This window comes from Trichophyton benhamiae (assembly GCF_000151125.1).
Source record: "Trichophyton benhamiae CBS 112371 chromosome Unknown contig01206.0, whole genome shotgun sequence".
Taxonomy (NCBI): domain Eukaryota; kingdom Fungi; phylum Ascomycota; class Eurotiomycetes; order Onygenales; family Arthrodermataceae; genus Trichophyton; species Trichophyton benhamiae.
In genome coordinates this window covers 117,464-140,580 of record NW_003315084.1, presented here as the reverse complement: position 1 = coordinate 140,580, position 23,117 = coordinate 117,464, and the positions used below count along the sequence as shown (strand labels likewise).

At 46.0% G+C, this 23,117-nt stretch overlaps 2 protein-coding genes across 2 annotated transcripts; both read left to right on the top strand.

Annotated features, from left to right (window-relative positions):
* Positions 1–871: 871 nt before the first annotated feature.
* On the top strand, positions 872–2,823 carry ARB_02751 (uncharacterized protein; the record flags this gene model as incomplete). The annotated part of the gene is made up of 6 exons (XM_003010973.1): positions 872–949; positions 1,003–1,153; positions 1,348–1,620; positions 1,662–2,039; positions 2,119–2,646; positions 2,789–2,823. The coding sequence occupies 6 exons, from the start codon at positions 872–874 to the stop codon at positions 2,821–2,823; spliced, it is 1,443 nt and encodes a 480-aa protein (XP_003011019.1).
* Positions 2,824–3,897: 1,074 nt separating this feature from the next.
* ARB_02750 (nonribosomal peptide synthase, putative) lies at positions 3,898–22,774 on the top strand (the record flags this gene model as incomplete). The annotated part of the gene is made up of 3 exons (XM_003010972.1): positions 3,898–4,350; positions 4,413–15,734; positions 15,800–22,774. The coding sequence occupies 3 exons, from the start codon at positions 3,898–3,900 to the stop codon at positions 22,772–22,774; spliced, it is 18,750 nt and encodes a 6,249-aa protein (XP_003011018.1).
* Positions 22,775–23,117: the final 343 nt, after the last annotated feature.

Genomic DNA, 23,117 nt, shown 5'->3' with positions numbered 1-23,117 from the left:
ACTGGTTGTTTGTGCTAAAAGTAAGATGCGGTTACACCAATAATCAACCGTGCCTCTCTTAATATATTTAATAGCGAAGGGAGAGGGGAGCGATCTTGGGGTATCTCTCTCAGCCTGCGGGTGTAGAGTGAGAAATTGATTGGCTAGATTAGATAACTGACTTACAAGCAAATGATATGGCCCACCACGGCAGTGACTAAAGCTGCCGGCCTAGTATTGCTAGGCCACATATTTTGCTTGAAGCAATTGCCAGTAGATAACGGGGGAGCACGGAACAAAGGTATCCACTTTTAATGAATAATTTAAGACAAAGCTCACGGTGCTGTACGCCGTTCCGTAAAAATGAATGGCATCGATCACAAGGGTTGCTCGGGATATCAACTATCGTGGGAACAGGTAGTGTGTACCAAGTCCAGAGTAACTTTATTTTAAAGTTTCTAGGCTTGGCGGCCCAGGGGCTTGGGAAAGTTTGACTAACAAACTTAATTTTTTTAGCAAAAATCAAGGATTACTTGGCGTTTCGTATCGTACGTATTTTGTATCACTTAAACCATTGTTACGCTATGTATTATCGACGGAGCAGGCTCAAGCGAGTTGTTTCTCAGCTGCATTTACATATCGACCTCCGGCAAGATTAACGTCCATGGGTTATATTCCTTTAAGTCCGGAAACCCTGCCTATAACTCTGGCAACAGGATGGCTAGGTACTTAGTTCCTTGCACTCTAGGCTGATGTAGATATGTATAGGGGAGTCCGTAGTTAGGACGAACGATATTAATATCCCAACGTGGGTCGAAGCCAGCCTCTACGGTCAGTAGTCTTCTATTCCATCATCGCATTAGCTAGTGCACGCATTATTTGAGGGCAAAAGATGCTCAAGTTCCACTTCCCTTCATATACCACGTTGTGGTTCACTGTTATCTTGGGTGCAGCTGCCCTACTTCTCTGTGTATGTCCAAATAAGTCACCTAACCCGAAAACACGGCTGATATTTAACTGTAGCTAGTTGGAAGATTGGTTTATCTAGTACATTTCCACCCTCTGGCGAAGTATCCTGGCCCATGGATTGCCAAAATCACAAATTTATATGCTGGATATCATTCTTGGAAAGGGGACCTTCATATAGATATGCTTAGTTCTCACGACAAGTACGGTTGGTGGCTCACACTTGGTTTTTGAAAGGCTTCATCTCTCTCTCTCTCTCTTTTGACTAATTATTCTTCCCCAGGGAAATTTGTCCGATATGGCCCAAATAGTCTCCTGGTAAACACGGTGGATGGGCTTCATGGCAAGTATATCCCTATCAAGTTTATGCGGGCTTTTATTTTCTAAGATATACTTGTTTAGATATATACGGTCACGGAAAACGATTCAAAAAGGCCCAGAGATATGGAGCTATGGTGCACCGCGCCCCCAATACCTTGACAGTAATCGACAAGAAGAAGCATGGAAAGAAGAGACGCATTATAAGTCAGGGATTTTCTGATTTTGCACTTAAGAAGCATGAGATTGTGATACTTGAACAAGTACAGCATTTGTGTACGCAGTTGAGGATGGGATCGAACGGAGAACAAATACCCATCGGTTCCTGGTCCCCCCCAAAGGATATGGCACGGCTCAGTAAGTTTGGCGTCAATGATACAGGCACAAAGAGTCAATAGCTAATCAATTAGACGACTACTTTGCTTTCGATGTGATGAGCAATATAATTTTTGGAGTCCCTTGGTCGACCCTGCGAAGCCCGACATATCGTTTCATTCCAGAAGTCATTGAGAAGTCGAATGTCCGTGTCGGGACTCTGACACAAGCTCCTGAAATAAGTTTCTTGAGGTTTGATAAAATTGCTTTCCCCGAAGCTATTCGCGCTAGGGATAAATTTGTTCGATTTGTAGATGAGATGCTCAGTCAGGGAATTAAACACGCCTCTAAAACTGGATGCGGTGTTTTTGCAATTTTGTCCAGGTCAAAGGATCCTGAGACTGGTGAACCTTTGAAAATGAGAGAGCTAGGCGGGGAAAGCGCAACTCTCATTGTGGCGGGTAAGCCCTTCTCTACTTAATTAATCACCTCTCTGTCTTCCCTTCTTTCAATATCTAATGAGGTATAAATCATGTTTAGGCACAGACACAACATCTACCGCCCTAGCATCATGTTTCTTCTACTTATCTCACAACCAATCCTCGTATGATCGTGCTACTGCAGAGGTTCGAACTGTCTTTGGGTCATCTGAGGATATTACAATGGGGCCAATGATGAACAAATGTGTCTTTCTACGTGCTTGCATCGACGAAAGCATGCGGATGTCCCCTCCTGCAGCCAGCTCCCTATGGCGTGAATCTGAGGAAACCGGTGCGGTTGTAGATGGCGAATATATACCCCCGGGTGTAGATGTAGGAACTTGCATCTACAGTATTCATCATAACCCTCAATACTACCCTCGCCCTTTCAGCTTCCAGCCAGAACGCTGGCTTGGTACTAACAAACACGAAGACCTGGCAGATGTACGCCTGGCACGATCTGCTTTTAACCCATTTTCCATTGGTCCCCGAAGCTGTATCGGCAAGAGTCTTGCCTATGTTGAGCTTCAACTTTTGCTAGCTCATATCCTATGGAGATTTGATATTCGCTTGGCTCCAGGGGAGATTGGTAAGGTAGGGGAAGGCAAGCATGGATCTGAGTTTGGGCGTCACCGAGTTGATGAATATCAATTATGGGATCATCTAACGGCCGCAAAACATGGACCCTTTATTCAGTTATGTCCGAGGGTGTAAACAAATAATAGATATAGACACCTTTGATTCTCAAGAGATAGGAGATGTCTAACTTGGCCGTATCAAATGGCTCTTTTTGACTACTTTATTTATGTTGTATATTCCATTGCTAGAACTAGACATACACTAGACATACATACGTTGTGTAACTAACTAGTCATAAATCCGAGAACTGACCTGATTTAACATGAGGCCACATTAAATTTTGGCCCCTGTGATGTTCTCACGTGTCTATTTTTTTATCCCCGGAGTATTTTCATTGCATTTTTGAAGTAACTACCCCGACAGCCTCGTTGGATTGTTTATTTTACGTTGAGTAAGGTTTCAATATATAATGATGCCGCAGCTACCCTGAAGGAATCTATACCCAACAATGGGCTAAAGACAGCACTTCACTCAGCTGTTCTCAAAAACAGAGTTACTAAAGTATAAACGTATCATCTCAATGTATCTCCCCATAAGGCATATGAATTCAAGACCATGCGGCAGGGATGGTGAGATACAACTTAAATCCTCATGCAGGCGCGGACCTTGCCCAAATAAGGATATTACCGCAGGAAATATTCTCTGTCAGTGTATATTTTCGCAAATCGGAGCTAAGAATTAACCGGCTAGACTAGATTTGAAATCAATTGTAACCCCCCAGCAGCATGGTCTACCGAGTTCATCGATTACCTTTGCAATGATATAAATCCTAGTTTACAAGCAAGGGTTACGTGCATGCGCCCCATCTCCTGTGGATGATACTATTAGCACTGGCAAGGGTTCATGGTATCCTGGCAGCATTGAAATCTCGTAGGCATCCTTCTCTCGGTATTTGCGGCTGAGGATGAATACCACTCGAGTTGCTACTTCCGAGATACACGTGGTTGAGCTCTATTGAGCCAGTAAAATGGCTAGCTACGGGGTATATTGCAGCGGTTTATCTGGAAGACCACGCCGGGTAGAAATAATTAGGATCCAGTGTGTTACCATAAAGTCACACCAAGGTAATACTCAGCTTGAATGCCTATGAATCATATTTAGCTCCCATTGGTAATGCAACCTCTGTCGCAATCGGGCATACCACCATTCGGATTTTTGTCTTCTGCATAGATTCATTTCCACCTTCTTGACCATCATCGCCATGCCTCACAGCGTTGATACCATTAACCCAAGACGATATGGGTCATCGGCAACAGCTTGCAGATTTCCGGTTCTTTTGGATGATAGTGAAATACCCCATAGCTTCGAACTGGCAGAAACACCCATTGAACTGCCCTCTTACCAGGAGATCATAGGGTTTTGTGAAAGGGGGAACGTGTCCCTCAAAGCAATACTTCAGGCAGCCTGGGCCGTGGTCTTGAAAACGTTCACCGGTAGCGGATATGTATGTGCGGCAGCGATATCGGACACCAGCTCAGGTATATTTTCGATCTCTATAGATGAGAATACAAAATCCGACGACTTGCTCAAATCTATGCCAATGGAAGCTATGAGTACTGCGCTTGGTAATATAGATTCTCTCGAAGCCGATGTACCATGTAATTCTGCGGTTTGGATATTCAATGAGACGAAAAATGCACAGTGGGAGCCAAAAGTGAGTAGCCACTCGCTCCTGTAATTCTTGCGAAGTAGTTCATCTAACAGTGTGTCGCATAGTTCGACGTCTGGCTCCATGTGGATTCGGGGAAGCCCTCACCTAGAGCTGCTTTGTTCTACAGAACTAGCCACTTAAATCAAGGATATGCAGAGATTGTCTCAGCTACAGTTGGCCAAATTGTGATGGAAATATTAGCCAACCCTTTTAGTGAGGTATCACAAATTAACCTCGTTCATCCCCGGTTGCGGAACCAGTTACAAGCATGGAGTAGCAACTCGCCCAAATCGATTGACAGATGTGTGGGCGCCCTTTTCGAAGAGGCTGTCTCTAAGTATCCACTTAGGCAAGCGATACAGACCTCGGAACGCAGTGTAAGCTACGAGGAGTTAAATGCTTTGAGCGCAGGGATCGCTCTGCATCTGCAGAGCTTAGGCGTGGTACCAGAATCAATCGTCGTTCTTTGCTTTCCCAAATCGGTATACGCTGTGATAGCAATGTTAGCCGTCGTTCGAGCGGGCGGCACCATCCTATTCCTTGACCCGTCACACCCGGAAACTAGACACAAAGATATAGTTGGCCAGGCTAATTCACAGTTGATCCTAACTGCTCAAGAGTATTCTGGAAAATGGGGTTGGTTTGGCGGCAGGGTGCTACCAGTTGATCCCACACTCGTGGACACACTCAAAGTAGACCAGAAAACATTTACTCGACAGGCCATCACAACAGTTACCCCTTCAAATGCATTATACATCATTTTTACTTCGGGGAGTACTGGGAAGCCCAAAGGTTGCGTGGTTGAACATCGCCAATTCCTAACGGGGGCTATAGCACAACAGAAGGCGTCGGAGATGAACCATGGCGACAAGGTGCTCCAACTGGCTTCCTTTACCTTTGACGTAAGCGTCTTGGAGATCCTTACATCGCTTATCACAGGTGCCTGCGTGTGCATTCCTAATGACGAAGAGAGGTCCAAGGGTCCGGAGAGATGTATACAGCAGTTTGGTATCACATGGACATTCCTGACTCCATCTCTCGTGAAACTAATGAGTCCAAAAATGGTGCCATCGCTCAAATTCCTTGTACTTGGTGGTGAGGCAGTTCAGCCCGAAAATATCCAAACTTGGGCGCCACATGTTCGGCTTGCGAACGGGTATGGCCCTACAGAGTGTTCTATTGCCGCCACCGCAAACCCAAGGTTATCCTCTACCTCCAGCCACACTAATATTGGGTATCCCTTGGGTGGTTGCTGCTGGATTGTTGATAAGGATGATCACGAGAAGCTTCTCCCAATTGGCGCGCCTGGCGAGCTTCTAATACAAGGTCCAATCGTGGCACGCGGGTACTTAAACGAGAAAAGGAAGACTGAAGCAGTGTTTCTAAACTCAACAAGTTGGGCAGCAGTCGAACCCTCTAGCTCCAGTCGGATTTATAAAACCGGGGACTTAGCTCGATTCAACTTTGATGGCAGCATTTCTTTCAGTGGCCGTAAAGATAACCAGGTGAAGTTACGCGGCCTTAGAATCGAACTAGGTGAGGTTGAGCATCATCTAATGTCCCACGAATTGGCTGGACAGGTGGTTGTAGTGCTCCCAACAGAAGGCCCATGTCAGGGCTCGCTAACCGCAGTCATATCATTAAAGAACTTCAAACAAATGTCCACGGACGTCGAACTGATAGATGACCTTGAACTATCAGCCGCGAAAGCAGAATTGGAAGGTATTGCGAGCGGCCTACGGGAGCGACTGCCAGGTTACATGCATCCAACTATCTGGATTCCAGTGAAGTCTATTCCTTTAACGAGTTCTGGGAAACTGAATGGAGTTGCAGTCCGTCAGTGGGTATCTGCCATATCAACAGACATCTTCAATCGCGCGACAGGCAAATATGAAGGCTCTGAAATTTGTAGAACTCTGCCATCGAACAATCAGGAAAGACAGCTACAAGAGGTCTGTAGCAAAATTATCGGTTTAGACCAGCCAGAGGATGTCTGGTTAGAGAGATCCTTTATCCAAAATGGAGGCGACTCTATCCAAGCCATGCAATTGCTGAGTACATTGCGCGATATCGGTCTTGTCGTGAAGCTAGAGGATATCATACAACTCCCGACGATATTAGACCTGGCTCAAAAAATCGAAAATAGCGAGGCTGGCTGCATTGATAGTGCTCAGCTAACCCCTGAACTTCCAGATTGTACAGTTAATGAGGAGAGGGTTGTGCAATTGGGACTCGAAATGGGTCAGGTGGAGGATATCTATCCGTTGTCGCCCGTCCAGCGCGGAATACTTCTCGCTCAACAGCACTACCCTGACAAATATCAGTTTCGACTTACTTGTGAGGTCGTACCGTTGCCAGCATCATCGTCCTCGTCACAAAGTCCTGAAGTTGATATCGACAACATTGGTAGGGCTGAGGTTGAGAGACACTGGACAGATTGTGGCACGTGCGCAAACGTGAGCTTATTAATCAGAGCTTGGCGCCAAGTCGTTCAACTTCATCCCGTCTTGCGCACCATCTTCATCGACACAGAAACAGAGACAGAAGACGGGTTATTTGATCAACTTGTACTGAAAACAGGGGATGTGCTAGCTGATATATGGCAATTTGAGGATGAAAATGAGTTTTGGTGGAACCTTGATGAATATAAACGCACCGATGGCCCCCTCCAGCCACCAGTCGCTTTCATCGTTTCATCTGTCAAGGCAGAAAGAAGGATCTTCTGCACCATTGATATCAGCCATGCCTTGATTGATGGTATATCAAGTCTAGTTTTATTGAGGGATATATGTCAAGCATACGGCGGTTTACTTGACAGTACCAAGACAGTGAAATACTCGCCGTTTATTCGCTACCTCCAGCAACTCCCACGGGGCGCGTCGCTCTCATACTGGACGGAGCATCTGCTTGGTGTGGTGCCATGTTACTTCCCAACCCTTAACGATGATTTCAGCGGGGGGAAAAATCAGCCCCGTGAAATAGTAACTAACATCAAGAATACGGATGCGCTCCACAGGTTCTGTGCGGCTCATAATTTTACACCTGCAACTGTCTTTCAAGCAGCATGGGCACTTACTCTAAGGGCTTATACCCGGCGTGATGATGTATGCTTTGGATACTTAACATCTGGCCGCGATCTCCCAGTGCCAAATATCCATAACGCAGTAGGCGTATTTGTGAATATGATGATTTATCGAGCATCTTTGTCACCGGACAAAGTAGTGTCTGCCGTTTTAACAGAAGTTCAACATAATTTTCTCAGAGGACTACCACATCAGCACTGCTCGATTGCTGAGATACAGCATGCTCTTGGTATTTCACAGTCATTGTTTAACACTATCTTGTCGCTGCAGAGTGCTCAAGATGAGACAATAGCCACTGATGGCTCTGACCGGGGAATCGCTCTTAGTGTGGTCTCTGAAAAGGATCCCACAGAGGTATATATATGGCTCTTTCCACTCTATTTTGCGCATCTTGCTAACCCAAGTGTACAGTATAATATCTCTGTCAACGTCTTTGTATCCAGGAAAAGGATATCCCTGACATTGCGCCATTTTGATGAGACCATAAGCAGCGCAATGGCTGAAAATGTTATGGGAACATTTCAACATATTATTCACTTGATTGCTAATAATTATCATCAACCAATAGGAGAACTGGATATGATGTCTGCTCGTGATAACATCCAAATTGGACACTGGAATCAGGATCAGTGGCCAATGGTAAATGATTGTATTCATGAACTAATCCATAGGCGGGCTGTGATACAGCCGGATGAGATTGCAGTGGAAGCGTGGGATGGACACTTGACCTACAAGGAACTTGATGGTATTTCATCAAAATTGGCCCTACACCTTGCAAGCCATGCTATCAGACCGAATACCCTCGTGCCCATATGCTTCCCGAAATCATGCTGGATGGTTGTATCACAACTTGCGATCCTCAAAGCAGGTGGAGCATGTGTCGCATTTGATCCAGAACATCCACCAAATCGTAGGGAGGAAATGCTCCGCCAATGCAAGGCGCCTGTTGCTCTAGTTTCCCAAGAAAATATACCACTTTTTGAGATGTTTGTGTCAACCGTTATCAGCATTGGCCCATCGTTTCTGGACACTTTGCGAGATGATCCACCGACCATAACAGCTTCCTTAGCCATATCACCAGAGAACCCCGCTTTTGTTGTTTTCACTTCAGGGAGCACTGGTAAACCCAAAGGAATTGTTGTTGAGCACCGTGCACTCTGCAGCAGCATCCAAGCCTACGGCTCTGTTATGAAGTATGCTCCTGGTGCACGTGTTTTGCAGTTCGCAGCATATACATTCGATGTCAGCATTGGCGAAACTTTCGGCTGCCTGGTACGGGGCGGGACACTATGCATCCCAAGTAACGACGAAAGACTCGATGACCTCGCGGGAGTCATCAATCGTTTTAAAATTAATGCGTTATATCTTACTCCGTCTGTGGCTAGCATACTGCAGCCGTCTGATATTCCCGGAGTCCATACTCTGGGACTTGGTGGTGAGGCTGTTCGAAAGGAGAATATCGACTTATGGGCCGAGCATATCAATCTTGTGAATATATATGGCCCTGCAGAGTGTTCGGTTTGGTGTACAGCACTGTCGCCTGTATTACCCTCCGTCTCTCCTCTCAATATAGGATATGGCCTAGGTGCTCGAACCTGGATTACAGAAATAGATAACCCATCCAAGCTCTGCGTCATTGGCACAGTGGGTGAGCTTCTCATAGAAGGACCAGTCGTTGCTCGAGGCTATCTCAACGACGAAATCAAAACAAACGCAGTATTTATACAACCGCCTGCGTGGCTAATGAAGCATGATCCCTCCGTGGCAGAGCATCCTAGAAAGGTATACCGAACAGGGGACTTGGCTCGATATAACTCGGACGGCTCTGTTCATTTCATGGGCCGTCGTGATCATCAGGTGAAACTAAATGGCCAACGAATTGAACTTGGTGAAATTGACAACGCTTTGTTACTCCACGCCGATATTCAAAATGCTGTTACTCTAGTGCCAAAAGCAGGACCATTCAAAGGAAAACTAGTAGCTCTAGTCTTACTAGAGAACCAAACCTTTTGTTCTGTGACAAAGGGAGACGCAGGACTCAAATTCCTCCACGATGAAAATGGAGAGTATTTTCCTACAATCGTGTCGAATGTCAGGTTATTCATATCATCCATTCTACCGTCTTACATGGTCCCTTCAACGTGGATTACGGTTAAATCCTTCCCACTGTCGACAAATGGTAAATTGGACCGTTCTTCCATTATGTCCCACATAAACAGCCTGCCCAGTAGCTACCTGAACGAAACAATGGACTCTGATACCAACGGTGACAGTCTCCCAAGGAATGATACTGAGGATATCATAAGAACCATCATTAGTTCAGTACTGAATACCGGGCCAGCCAATATTTTGATGGGCCGGGGTTTTCTGGCCCAAGGTGGAGATTCCATCACTGCGATGCAAGTCTCTTCTCGCTGCCGAGCTCAAGGCATTCTTGTTCCAGTCAAGGTAGTGTTAAAAAGCAAAACCATACGCCAGATTGCAGCCGAAGCAGTCAGGCAAGATACACCAGGGGTCATTGACTTCCAGGAACCGGTATCATTATTCCCATTTTCACTTTTGCCGGGAATGAATGAATCAGCCCTTGATGATATAGCTAAGAAAGCGGGTTATCGAGGTTTGGTAGATATAGAGGATGCTTATCCTTGCTCTCCAATGCAAGAAGGTATCCTCATCAGCCAAGCCCAAGCGCCAGAAACTTATAAGTTCTACGTTGTATGCGAAGTTTATTGTTCTTCTCCTACCTCTCGTGTTAGTATTGGAAACCTACAAGTAGCGTGGACACGCGTTGTTGCAAGGCATTCGTCTTTGCGGACTTTCTTCGTGGAGGGTCTCTCACGAGAATATTTATATACGCAAGTCGTTCTAAAGAAGCATACTCCACGGATAGAGATTGTTGGGGACTTCGATAGTTTATCTCGGCAACCCCAGAATAAACCCCTGGACTATAATGAGCTTATTCCTTCACACCGTATGACCATCTGCGAGGATAAGGAGAAGATATACTTCAATCTGGAAATCAACCATACTCTGATTGATGGCACATCGATGGGAATAATACTCCGAGATTTGAGAGCTGCCTATTCCCATGGATTGCAGCCGGGGCTTCTGTACCGGGACTACGTAGCCCTCTCCTTGAACCATCCAAAAGAGACAACATTACTTTTCTGGTCTAAATACCTCGAAGGTACTAAACCAACCTTTTTTCCACGGCTCCATGACGGTGACTCGAGAATGAAGGAACTGCGAACCGTCAACATTCCAGTCTCAGGGTCTACCATGATTGACCTCCAAGCATTTTCCAGAGAAAATGGTATAACAATGGCGAACATTTTTCAAACTGTCTGGGCCATCCTCCTCCGTGTATATACGGGAGAGTCTGACGTTGTCTTTGGATACCTGTCTTCAGGTCGTGAAATCGATGGTCTAGACATGGAAAATGCAGTAGGCGCATTTATCACAATGTTAGCCTGCCGTGTCAATGCAGACGACTCATCCACCCTACTTTCCTTGGCACAGAATATAAACGAAGATTTTGTTAACTCTCTGCCATATCAGCGTACGTCACTTGCCGAAATGCAACATGCTCTCGGGTTGGCCAGTGAACGCCTATTTAATACCATACTGTCGTTACAGAGGCCCATGGTGCAGCAGAACTCAACTGGACATATTGAGATTCAATGTCTTGGCGGAAGCGACCCAACCGAGTATGATCTGGCTGTGAGCATCACTGCGGATGATTCAGCTATCGACATTGATATTAGCTACTGGAGTACTATTATGTCGGAAAAGCAAGCAGAGTTGCTAACCTCCACCTTCACCACAATCCTTTCCGCCTTTCTGAAATACCCAACAACGAAGCTGCATTGTGTGGACGCCCTGGGGAATAAACAAACCGAATACTTGTTTTCCATCAACGGAAACGGTGCTGTTCCATATTCGGTCCATGATTGTATTCATAGCCGCTTTAGCAGCCAGGTGGCTCTATACCCCAAATCACCAGCTGTTTGTTCAGCGGATATGTCTCTTTCCTACATTCAAGTAGAAGAACTATCTTCAAAGCTTGCTGCGCTCCTTATTTCCCTGGACGTTTGTCCCGAAAGAGTGGTGGCTCTTTGCTTCGATAAAACCCCCTGGGCGATAGTATCGATGCTGGCGGTTCTTAAAGCTGGCGGTGCATACACTTCTATAAGCCCAGCACATCCAGCTCGGCATATAGACAATATCATCCATCAAACTAAATCCCGTATCGTTCTTACCGGATCAGAAAGCTACGGCAATAAAATACGGCATATGGTTGACTATGTTATTCTGGTGGACCCTTCTCTCCTCTTCAACCTACCAGTGGCCAAACCAGGTGTTATATCGCTTGCATCTCCGGACAATGTAGCCATGGTTAATTTTACTTCTGGCAGTACTGGAAAACCTAAGGGAATTATGGTTCTACATAAGGGAGTATGTTCTTTAATCGACCACAACGCGGATTTGGACATTAATAATGAATCCCGAGTCCTACAATTCTCCGCATTTACATTCGATACCAGCAATGCTGAAATTTTTCTTACACTCTGCACTGGAGGTTGTGTCTGTTTGCCTTCCGACTATGATCGACTTAATGATCTTGCTGGCGCTATCAATCGTCTTGGGGTCACTCATGCCTTTTTGACACCCTCAGTGGCTGGATTCCTATCACCTGAAGCAATGCCATCTTTACAGATGTTAGCATTGGTGGGTGAGGCCGTTACAAGTGACCTTGTTCAACTATGGCAAAAGCCAGTACGCTTGATAAACAGCTATGGGCCTGCAGAGTGCACTATCATGTCGTCTTTTTCAGTCTTGCATGAAGGACTCCATCCCTCAAACATAGGGAAAGCCCGTGGCTGTATATTTTGGGTTACAAACCCGATGAATAGTCAATACCTGGTCCCTGCAGGTTGCGTTGGGGAATTACTTGTGGAAGGCCCTATTGTCAGCAAGGGGTATATCAGTCCTGAGCTTACCCTTGAAGTATTCATCGATCCTCCGAAATGGAGGGGGGTTGTTGCCAATGGATCACGGTTTTACAAAACCGGGGACCTCGCCAGACAAATGCCAGATGGGAGTCTAGTATACGTAGGGCGAAAAGACTCCCAAATCAAACTTAACGGGCAACGAGTTGAAATGGCCGAGATTGAGAAGGAAATTAGCAGTTACTCTTCAGTGCAGCATTCAGTTGTTCTATTTCCTAATTATGGGCCTTGCTCAAAAAAACTGGTCGTTGTTATCGGCTTCAAGGATATCTCACACACCCAACCTCAGTCGTCAGAAATGATAATGTTGAATGACGATGAATCTGCAAACCAAGCCGATGCCATTCGTGATCGCATGACAACCTTGTTACCAAGCTACATGGTTCCAACTGTCTGGATTGTGTGCTCAAACTTTCCCTTGACAATTTCGCGGAAAATTGATCGTCGGAAAATATCACAATGGGTGGAAAGTCTTAATGATGCCTTCGCCGAACGTGTAGCTGAGGAGAAAAACGATGTCATGGGGAATGCTTCTTCGCCAAGTTCTACAATTTTGCAGCGACTACAGGCAATTATTTCTCGGGTGCTGAACATATCTAATAGCCGTGTTCTCTCAAATCGTTCATTCTTGAACATTGGTGGTGATTCTATCACTGCAATGCAGCTGGTTGTTATGTGCCGCAATGAAGGCCTCAAAATTTCATTCAAAGACGTCATGCGCAGCTCGACAATTAGCAAAATGGCCCACTCCGTGGAAATTATCAACCATCCTTCACTGCACGAAGAAGAACTGTTAGAAGTCTCTTTTGGTTTGAGCCCAATCCAGCAACTATATTTCGAAGAAATCTCACAAGGTGCTACGGAAATATCAGCAAATCAATTCAACCAGAGTTTCCTTCTACGGCTCGTACGTCACGTTCCCGTAGAAACTTTGAAGGGCGGAATTGAAGTGATTGTGGAGCGTCATTCAATGCTGCGTGCACGGTTCCGAAAGTCTTCAGATGGTCGATGGACGCAGGTTATTACAAGACCAGGGAAGACAGTGTATCGTTTCCGGGAGCACACAGTTTCAACACGAGAAGAGGCTCTTAGCCTTGCAACTGCAGCTCAGAGGCAGCTGGACATACAAGCTGGCCCAGTATTTGCCGTTGAATATTTCAATATCGCTGGAGAAGACCCTCTTATCTTTTTCGTTGCTCACCACCTCGTTATCGATCTTGTATCATGGCGCATTATTTTCCAAGAACTAGAAGATCACGTCCTTGGGGACACCTCTATTCCGCCAAACGAGCCATTTTCTTTCCAAAAATGGCAAAAACTACAGGCTGATTATGCTAGTAAACACTTAACGGCGAAGTCATCAATCAACTACTTTGTTCCAAGGGCGAATTATGAATATTGGGGGATGGATGGAGTAGAAAACATCCAGGGAGACACAATCCAACTAGCTGCATCGTTGAACGCCGAGGAGACCCAGCTTCTAGTGAATAGCTGTCATCAAGCTATGAGGACTGAGCCGCTAGATGTCTTCATCACTGCTATTTTAGTATCCTTTCTCAAAACTTTTGATCGTGAGCCGCCAGCTATTTTCAACGAAGGCCATGGTCGCCAACCATGGACTTCTGATATTGACCTGTCAGACTCTGTGGGCTGGTTTACCACGATCTCCCCACTTAGCATACCGATAGGGCCGAGTGATACGCTGTCTGACATAGTGAGACATGTAAAGGATCAAAGAAAAGAACTCCCAGCTAACGGCTGGTCTTACTTTACCTCGAAATACCTGAATCCCGACGGCGCGGAGCGCTTCAGAGACCATATGCCGATGGAAATATTATTCAATTACCTTGGACTATACCAAGGCCTTGAACGAGAAGATGGGATATTTCAGCTTCAACCTTTCAACGACGGCGATGTTGGGAAATGTGTCAAGAGATACTCTCTATTCGATATTAATGCGTACATTGTGAACGGACGTGCCAGTTTTACATTCTCGTTCAATCGAAAAATGAAACATACGGAGCTCATTGCGGAATGGCTCAAAAATTTCACGCAGAGCCTGAAGACTATACCACAGGAGTTGGTATCCACAGACTTTACCCTCACGCGAAGTGATTACCCATTGCTTCAGATATCTTCTTATTCGACGTTAGATGCTCTCCTAACACAGAAGCTACCCCAACTAGGATTTTCTATACCTGATTTTGAAGATATATATTCATGCTCTCCGCTCCAGGAGGGCATGCTTCTTAGCCAAGCTCGAGATGAAGGGACTTATCTTTATTCTGCGATTATGCGAGTTAAATCAACAAACGGGAATCCAACTGATGCGCAGAAACTGGCATTAGCATGGCAGCAAGTGGTTGATCGACACCCTATACTTCGTACCGTCTTTTTAGCGGGCATATCCGAGAGACCATTTGACCAGGCTGTTCTACACAGCTACGATACCCGATCATCAATACTGGTATGCGACTCTCCTGATCATGCCATTGCTACTCTATGTACTTTGGGTATACTTTCTGTCAAAGAAGGATGCCCTCCCCACCGCATGACAATTGCGAAGTCCAGAGACGGGGTGGCTTATTTTAAACTCGAAATAAGCCATGCTTTGATGGATGGCACATCAATGGCAGTTCTTGTTAATGACATTGCTCGAGCGTATAACGATGACTTCTCTTCAACTCCAGCTATGCCTTATAGTGATTACATAGCACATATTCAGGCTCAACCGACCGAAGATGCGTTATCATTTTGGGAAGCTTACCTTGACAAAGTTATGCCATGCCATTTCCCCCCTTTGCTGGACCCCATGGAAGGGCTCTCGGCTATGAATGATATTGATGTCAAAACACCCAGTGTCTCTGAGATGCGCCAGTTTTGTCGACAAAACGACGTAACACTCGCGAATGTGGTGCGTTTGGCATGGGCATTGGTTCTATCAGCCTATACAGGAGAGGATCAGGTGTGCTTTGGGTATCTTACTGCCGGTAGAGAGATCCCTCTTCCTAAGATTGAGAGTTCTGTCGGACCGCTTATCAATATGCTTGTCTGCACTATCGACATTGCAGAGATAAGCAAGAAGACAGTTCTTTGCGAACTCCAAGATCTCCAAGACGAGTATTTCAAGGCACTGCCATTCCAGCATACGAGTCTAGCTGAAATACAACATCATATGGGTCTTACGGGACGATCATTATTTAACTCAGTTGTGAGTGTGCAGCGCCGTGATGTGGGCAATACTGTTCTCGGCGATATGCAAATTGAGTATATATCTGGACTTGACCCTACAGAAGTAAGTGTTTCGCGGCACGGTTTAACCTGTCTTTTAGACTTATACCATTCTAATCCACTTCTTAGTATGACATAACGGTCAATGTAACAGATACCAATCACGGGCTCCAGATAGGTATCAGCTATTCTGCTTCATGCCTCTCGCCTGGGTATGCTGCGAACGTATCTTCTGCTTTATCCGCAGCACTTTTCTACATTGTGTCAAACCCCCTGTCCCCTGCTGGGTCGGTCAATCTTTTTGACGAGTATCATAACCAACAAGTCCAGAAGTGGAACACCGTTATACCTCCTCCCGTCTATGATTGTATTCATTCTCTCATTGAAATCAACACAAAGAGCAATCCTGATGCTATTGCTATTGATTCTTGGGATGCAACATTTACCTACTCTGATTTGGACAAAAGAGGGACCCAACTCTCTCACGTCCTTATTTCAATGGGAGTTAGGTCCTCAGACATGATTCCCATCTGTTTCACAAAGTCTTCTTATGCCATTGTTGCGATGCTCGGAATTCTTAAGGCTGGGGCAGCATTCATACCCCTAGACCCAGAACACCCAAAATCCCGCTTAGCAACCATTATCAACCAGTCCGGCTCCCGTTTAGCTCTTACCAGCCCAGAAACCTCGAATATAATCGCCAGTTTAACACAGGATATTGTATTGGTTTCTAGTTGTTCAGATTGGTGGGCAGAAGAAGTGCCATATGATTACACCTGCCCGAAGATCTACCCTACGGACGTTGCATATGTCCTGTTCACTTCTGGAAGTACTGGAATACCCAAGGGCGTTGTTATAGAGCATTCCGCCGTCTGTACTAGCTCCTTTTACCACGGCAGAGAGATCGGCTGCAGCTCCAAGACCAGAATGTTTCAATTTTCCGCTTACACCTTTGACGCTTGCATATTGGAGATTTTTACAACTCTTATCTATGGGGGTTGTGTCTGCGTTCCATCAGAAGCTGAGCGTATGAATGATATAGCTGGGGCCATAAACCGGCTAAACTGCAACACAACCTTCCTTACCCCATCAGTTATACGCATTATCCGCCCCGAGCAAGTTCCCAGTCTTGAAACAATAATATTAGGAGGCGAGTCCCTTGATAAGAATAGCATTGAAGTGTGGGTGGGACATTGCCGACTAATGAATGGTTATGGACCGACAGAGACTTGTGTCTTCTGTATAATGAAGACATTCTATGGACCACGAGAGCATCATGAGGTGTTAGGCCGCTCAGTTGGCTCGGTTTCATGGATAGTGCGACCTAGCAATCACGGACAGCTTGCCCCAGTTGGTGCAGTTGGCGAACTTCTGGTCCAAGGAGGGACACTTGCCCGTTGCTATTTGAATGACGAAAAAAAGACAGACCACTCATTTTTCGAGAAACCAAGTTTCTCCTCAGCACCAAATAACCAAATGTGTGGTCGTTTCTACCGAACAGGCGACCTGGCACGCTACAATATCGATGGCAGTATTACCTTTTTGGGAAGAAAAGACACCCAGGTGAAATTACGAGGACAGCGGATTGAGCTCTCTGAGGTTGAATATCAAGTCAAAAAGCTAATTCCATTCTCTTCTCAAGTTGCTGTTGAGATAGTCATGCTCCGAGGTGAGAAGGATCAAGCACTTCTGACAGCCTTTATCTGTGACTCCTCTGCTGTTACCCGCACACTGCCTTTGCTCTCCAATATGACACAGTGTTTCAAGGTACAAGTTGACAGGCTCAAAAGGTTGCTTTCTCGCGTGCTGCCGCATTATATGCAGCCGTCAATATACATTCCCACCAATTGGATGCCCACGACTACAGCAAGGAAGCTGGATAGGAAGCTTCTTCGCGAATCTGTGGCAGCATTATCTGAAGATGAACTGGATAGATACTCCCTAGATGATAATCGCAGGCCTCCAAGTTCGCATACTGAGAAATGGCTGCAACAAAATTGGAGCGAGGTATTGAACCTTTCCGTGAGAAAGATTAGAGCAGATGACCATTTTTTCGAAATTGGTGGTGACTCTATTTCTGCCATGAGGCTTGCTGCAATTACATCTCAAAATATGAGGGTCTCTGTGGCAGATATATTCAGCTATCCAGTCCTCTCCAGCCTAGCAGCTATTATAGATTCCAGATCGTCTGAAGTAGAGCAGAGAGAAATAAAACTAGAACCATTTGAGCTTCTAGCCCAAGGAGAAGATGCATCTACCATGCTGTCAAATATTGCGAATCAGTACGGTATCCCACCTGGTTTGATCGAGGATGCGTACCCTCCCACCCCCCTCCAAGACGGAATGGTAACGCACACATTTCTCAACCCTACAGCATATATCCTAAGACAAGTTGTCCGCATCAAGCCATCTACTGACATAGCGCGGTTCCGAGCTGCTTGGGAAACCGTATCCGAGAAAAACCCGATCCTTCGTACAAGATTTGTTAGGCCTTCGAATGGAGAGACAATACAGATTGTAGTCAAAAGTTCTATCGAATGGAGAAATGCTGAAACCCTCCAGCAATACCTTGAATTGGACCAGGGCGAAAATGTTGCTTATGGTACTCCGCTGATACGTTATGCCATGACTGATGATGATCACTTTATTCTGACGGTTCATCACTCATTATATGATGGGTGGTCTCTACCTTTACTGCTTCGCCAGGTCCGTTCTATATATGAAAACGGCATTTGCCCCGATACCCCAGGTTTTAACCTATTCATCAAATATCTACAGAATGCCAATCTCAAGTCCACCAAAACTTTCTGGGAGGCCCAGCTGGCTGGTCAGCGCCCAGCTACTTTCCCAATGATTACTGTTCCAGGATATCGCCCGGCTGTTCAACACATATTGAAGCATAGGTTCGCCTTACCAAAGCTGGTTAACTCGGAATTTCTCAAAAGCACTATACTCCGTGCCGCATGGGCGTTCGTTCTCTCTGTATACTCGGACTCCCGGGATATAGTGTTCGGAATGACCCTTTCTGGAAGAAATAGCCCTGTCACAGGCATCGAAAAGATAATCGGCCCAATCATTACAACAGTCCCGGTACGGATTGTGCTGAACCCGACTGAAACTCTCAGTGAGTTCCTTAGCCATGTCCAGCAACAGGCCACAGAAATGATACCCCATGAGCATTTTGGAGTACAGAATATATCAATGTTGAGTACAGAATGCAGCCAAGCCACTCAATTCCAAAATTTGCTCGTAATTCAACCTATCTCGGAAACTACATCTACTGATGCTCTGCTTCCAGGATGTAATGAAGTTGATTTACCACTGAAAGGTTTTGACAGCTACCCACTTGTGGTAGAATGCCACGTTTCAGACGATACGGTTCAAATTGAGGCAAGATATGATGGATGTTTGCTCTCCTGTTGGCAGGTCGAGAATATGATGAGCCATCTCGGCCAAATCTCAAAAATGTTCGCAGATAATTCCAATTATCATCTTCAGATAAAGGAGACAGATATGTTTGGCGAAAGAGACAGGCAACAAGTACTGGAGTGGAACCGGGCCTATCCTGAGACGGTTGAATCTACAGTACCTCTAGTTTTCGCGCAACAGGTTCAAGAGCGGCCATCTAATATAGCAATTGATGCATGGGATGGACAACTCACTTATTCAGAACTCAACGACGTTTCAGATGTGCTCGCACGGCATCTTACATACCTAGGGGTGGTACCTGAGCTATTAGTCCCCCTCTGCTTCGACAAATCCCTCTGGGCTGTGGTGGCACAGGTGGCTGTGATGAAAGCTGGTGGAGCTTGTGTAAACCTCGACCCTAGCCATCCCCAGGGCCGCCTTGAGACAATCGTCAAAGATTCTCAGGCAAGTGTCATCCTCTGTGCCCCTCATTATTCTGGGATACTAGGGTCATCTACTCCTCAGAATGAAGTTGTGGTGACAGAGGACCTCATACACAAGTTAGCTGGCTCTCCTCACTCTAGCATAGAGCCATCTCCCCCCAGCCCTTCGAATGCAGCATATGTACTTTTCACATCGGGGAGTACTGGTAAACCTAAGGGAATTGTTATTGAGCACCGCTCGCTATGTTCTAGCTCTAAAGCCCACGGCACCCGCTGGGGGATTGGGGCTGAGACCCGGGTGCTGCAGTTTGCCGCATATACATTCGATGTAAGCTGTGCGGATATATTTACAACATTACAACGCGGCGGCTGTGTCTGCATTCCTTCTGAGCATGACCGTCTGAACGCGCTTCCAGATGCTATTAACCGATTCCGGTGCGACTGGGCTTTCTTAACACCTACAGTGGCCAGCTTGCTTCCTCCAGACTCTGTCCCTTCCTTAAAGAAGCTGGTTCTAGGAGGAGAAGCATCAACATGGGAAATTATCAATAGATGGTACAATATCCTTGAGCTCATTGTGTGTTATGGTCCTGCAGAGTGTTCTATATACTGCTCTGGAGCACCTCCTGCGACGGCTACCAGCGATCCAGCCAATCTAGGAAGCGCTATCGGGGCGCTCTATTGGGTTGCTAATCCGAATGATCATAATCAACTCACTCCACTTGGTTGCGTGGGCGAGCTCCTGCTTGAGGGTCCTACTATTGCTAGGGGGTATCTTCACGATATAGAAAGGACAGAACAGGTCTTTGTGAGCAACCCTTCTTGGGCTCCACCTTTTACTCCAGGTGCTTCTCGCCGCTTCTACCGTACAGGTGATCTTGTTCGCTATAATAGTGACGGAACCATTCGATTTGTTGGCCGAAAAGATACCCTGGTTAAGGTTCGCGGGCAGCGCGTGGAGCTAGGGGAGATCGAGCATGCCATATCTACATCTATGAATAGCATTACTCATGCCACAGTCGATTCTATCCTGGATGCATCCACAGGTCGACAAACGGTAGCTGCTTTCCTGCATTTTAATAATGCTAGCGGTCACGCTGAGATCATGGATATGACAGAAGACCTCCGTCACCGGTTGATAGAACTCCAGAAGGCCCTTCGGGAATTGCTGCCTTCATACATGATTCCATCCCTTTATCTGCCTTTGGCGCGAGTCCCCCTTACAATGAACGGAAAGGTAGACCGACGACAGCTACGTGGACTTGTCAACTCTTTGACAACTGCTGATATTGCCAGCTTTTCTCTAATAGAAGACACTTCCCATGTGCAACCTACTACGGAGGAAGAGTTCAAACTTCGCGAACTTTGGTCGAGGGCTCTTCATGTAGAGGTTGATACGATAGGAGCTACTGACCATTTTATCCGCTCCGGCGGAGACTCGATTGTTGCAATGAGATTGACAAGCTTAGCTCAAGCCGAAGGATTATCCTTAACAGTACAGCAAATATTTGAGACCCCTATTCTATCAGACATGGCTTCTCTGATTATGGTTCATCCGTCAAGCCGTGACATTAATCACCCTGTCGATACGATATATGAGCAGTTCTCATTGCTTCCGGGGCCACCAGAGGAAGATATGCTCTCGATAGTCGCTGAAGATGTCAAAACTAGCCTTAGAAACATTGCAGATATTCTACCAGCAACTGATTTCCAGTCGTCCGCCATTGCACATTCCATGCTGAAGACGAGAGGGCTTCTCAACTACATTTATCTTGAGGGGAAAGGGGAGATACCTTGGAATCAGGACATCATCCAAGAGAAATGGTTTGAGTTTACTAGCAAACACCAGATCCTACGAACGGTCTTCGTCTTTTATCAAAGCACTCTTTACCAGGTTATCCTAAAGCAGGTCTTGGAAGGCATTTCCTGGCATAGAACTGATGATGATATCGATTCTTTCTGCCGCAATTTATATCAGAGAGACATTCAGTCTGACCGTGACCTTAGCGATCCACTGACTAAATTGATGGTGGTCGGAAATAATGAACGGCATCGACTTATTCTTCGCTTATCCCATGCTCAATATGACGGGATAAGCTTACCCCTGATTTGGCAGAGTCTACAAACGGCCTTTTCAGGCAAGAGATGCCCGCCAGAGATCCCCTTCGCAAACTATATATCAACCATTATCTCTCAGCAAGAGGTCACAAACTCCAGGGTATACTGGAAAGCCCTACTGGCAGATTCTAAAATGACAAATGTGGTAGACCATTCCAGACCATATTATCAAAACACCTACGACTTGCACATAAGGCGATCTATCATCATTCCCTCTCAGTTGCCGTTGTCGAATCAAGGAATTACCTTCGCAACTGTCCTTAAGGCCGCATGGGCAATCGTCCTCGCCTCTCTCTCGGAAACGACAGATATCATTTTCGGCCATGTAACCTCCGGTCGCACCGTCCCAGGGAACGGCATCGAGCGAGTGACCGGTCCGTGTATCAACATTATTCCAGTGAGAGCCCAGATGGACACTACTACCACCGCCTTGGATCTTTTACAGCAGTTACAATCCCAGCACGTCGCCAGTATGGCCCACGAAACTACTGGGATGCGAGATATCGTTCGTCACTGCAGCCCGTGGAAGCCGTACACGCGGTTCAGCACCATAGTCCAACACCAAAATATCGATGAAACTGCCACGGTTCTGCTGGATGACCAGGAGTACACAGTTGGTGATTTCTGTCCAGCAGCAGACGAGTCAGATATTGCTATCAAGACCACCCCCCGAAGCGGAAATGAAGTTGAGGTTCTTCTCATTTCGTCATCGCTATCGGTTGGAAAGCTCACAGCGGACAGAATATCATCCATTCTTTGCGATACAATCCACAGGCTCTATACTTCCGAAACTACCGACCTCCACGTTACTGAATTGATAGACCATGGACAACCGGTTCCGCCGCTGAGCAAATGTTGTACAGGTACAAGTCGATACGCAACTTTACAGAGCAGCTTTCAGTCAAGGTCTGATGAGATGTTACTGACCATCCAAACTGACTGGAGATCTGCGCTGGAACAGCCAGACTTACTGATAGATTGGGATTCGGACTTCTTCGATGTCGGAGGTGATTTGGTTTCTGTTATATTGCTGGCTACAACATGGAATCGGCAGGGCTACAAAGTTACCCCGGAGCAGCTGTTGTTCAACTCGCGAGCCTCGGAGATGGCACAAGTACTTTTTCAGTCATGCTGAGAACGGGAATACTACTGCTTCCATATACCGATAATACGACATGGTTCTACAGATAGCACTCTTTGTTCTAACATGCGTTTAATTACCCCTTAATAGATAGGCCGTAGGCCAACTGCTCAAAATGAATTTGGACAATGTTGTACTTCATGGCACCCACGACGAATGATTTTTCCTCTTATTTTCCAGCGCAGAAGAAGATCTAACTATAGGGGTATTAGTTAAAGGGACCTCGATATGCATAAAATAGGCTAATTTATGACTTCTATCTAGGCTACATTAATTAATTCGCACAGGTAAAATAGACTATCCTTGGTATATGGTCATCCTCCAATAACTGCATTAA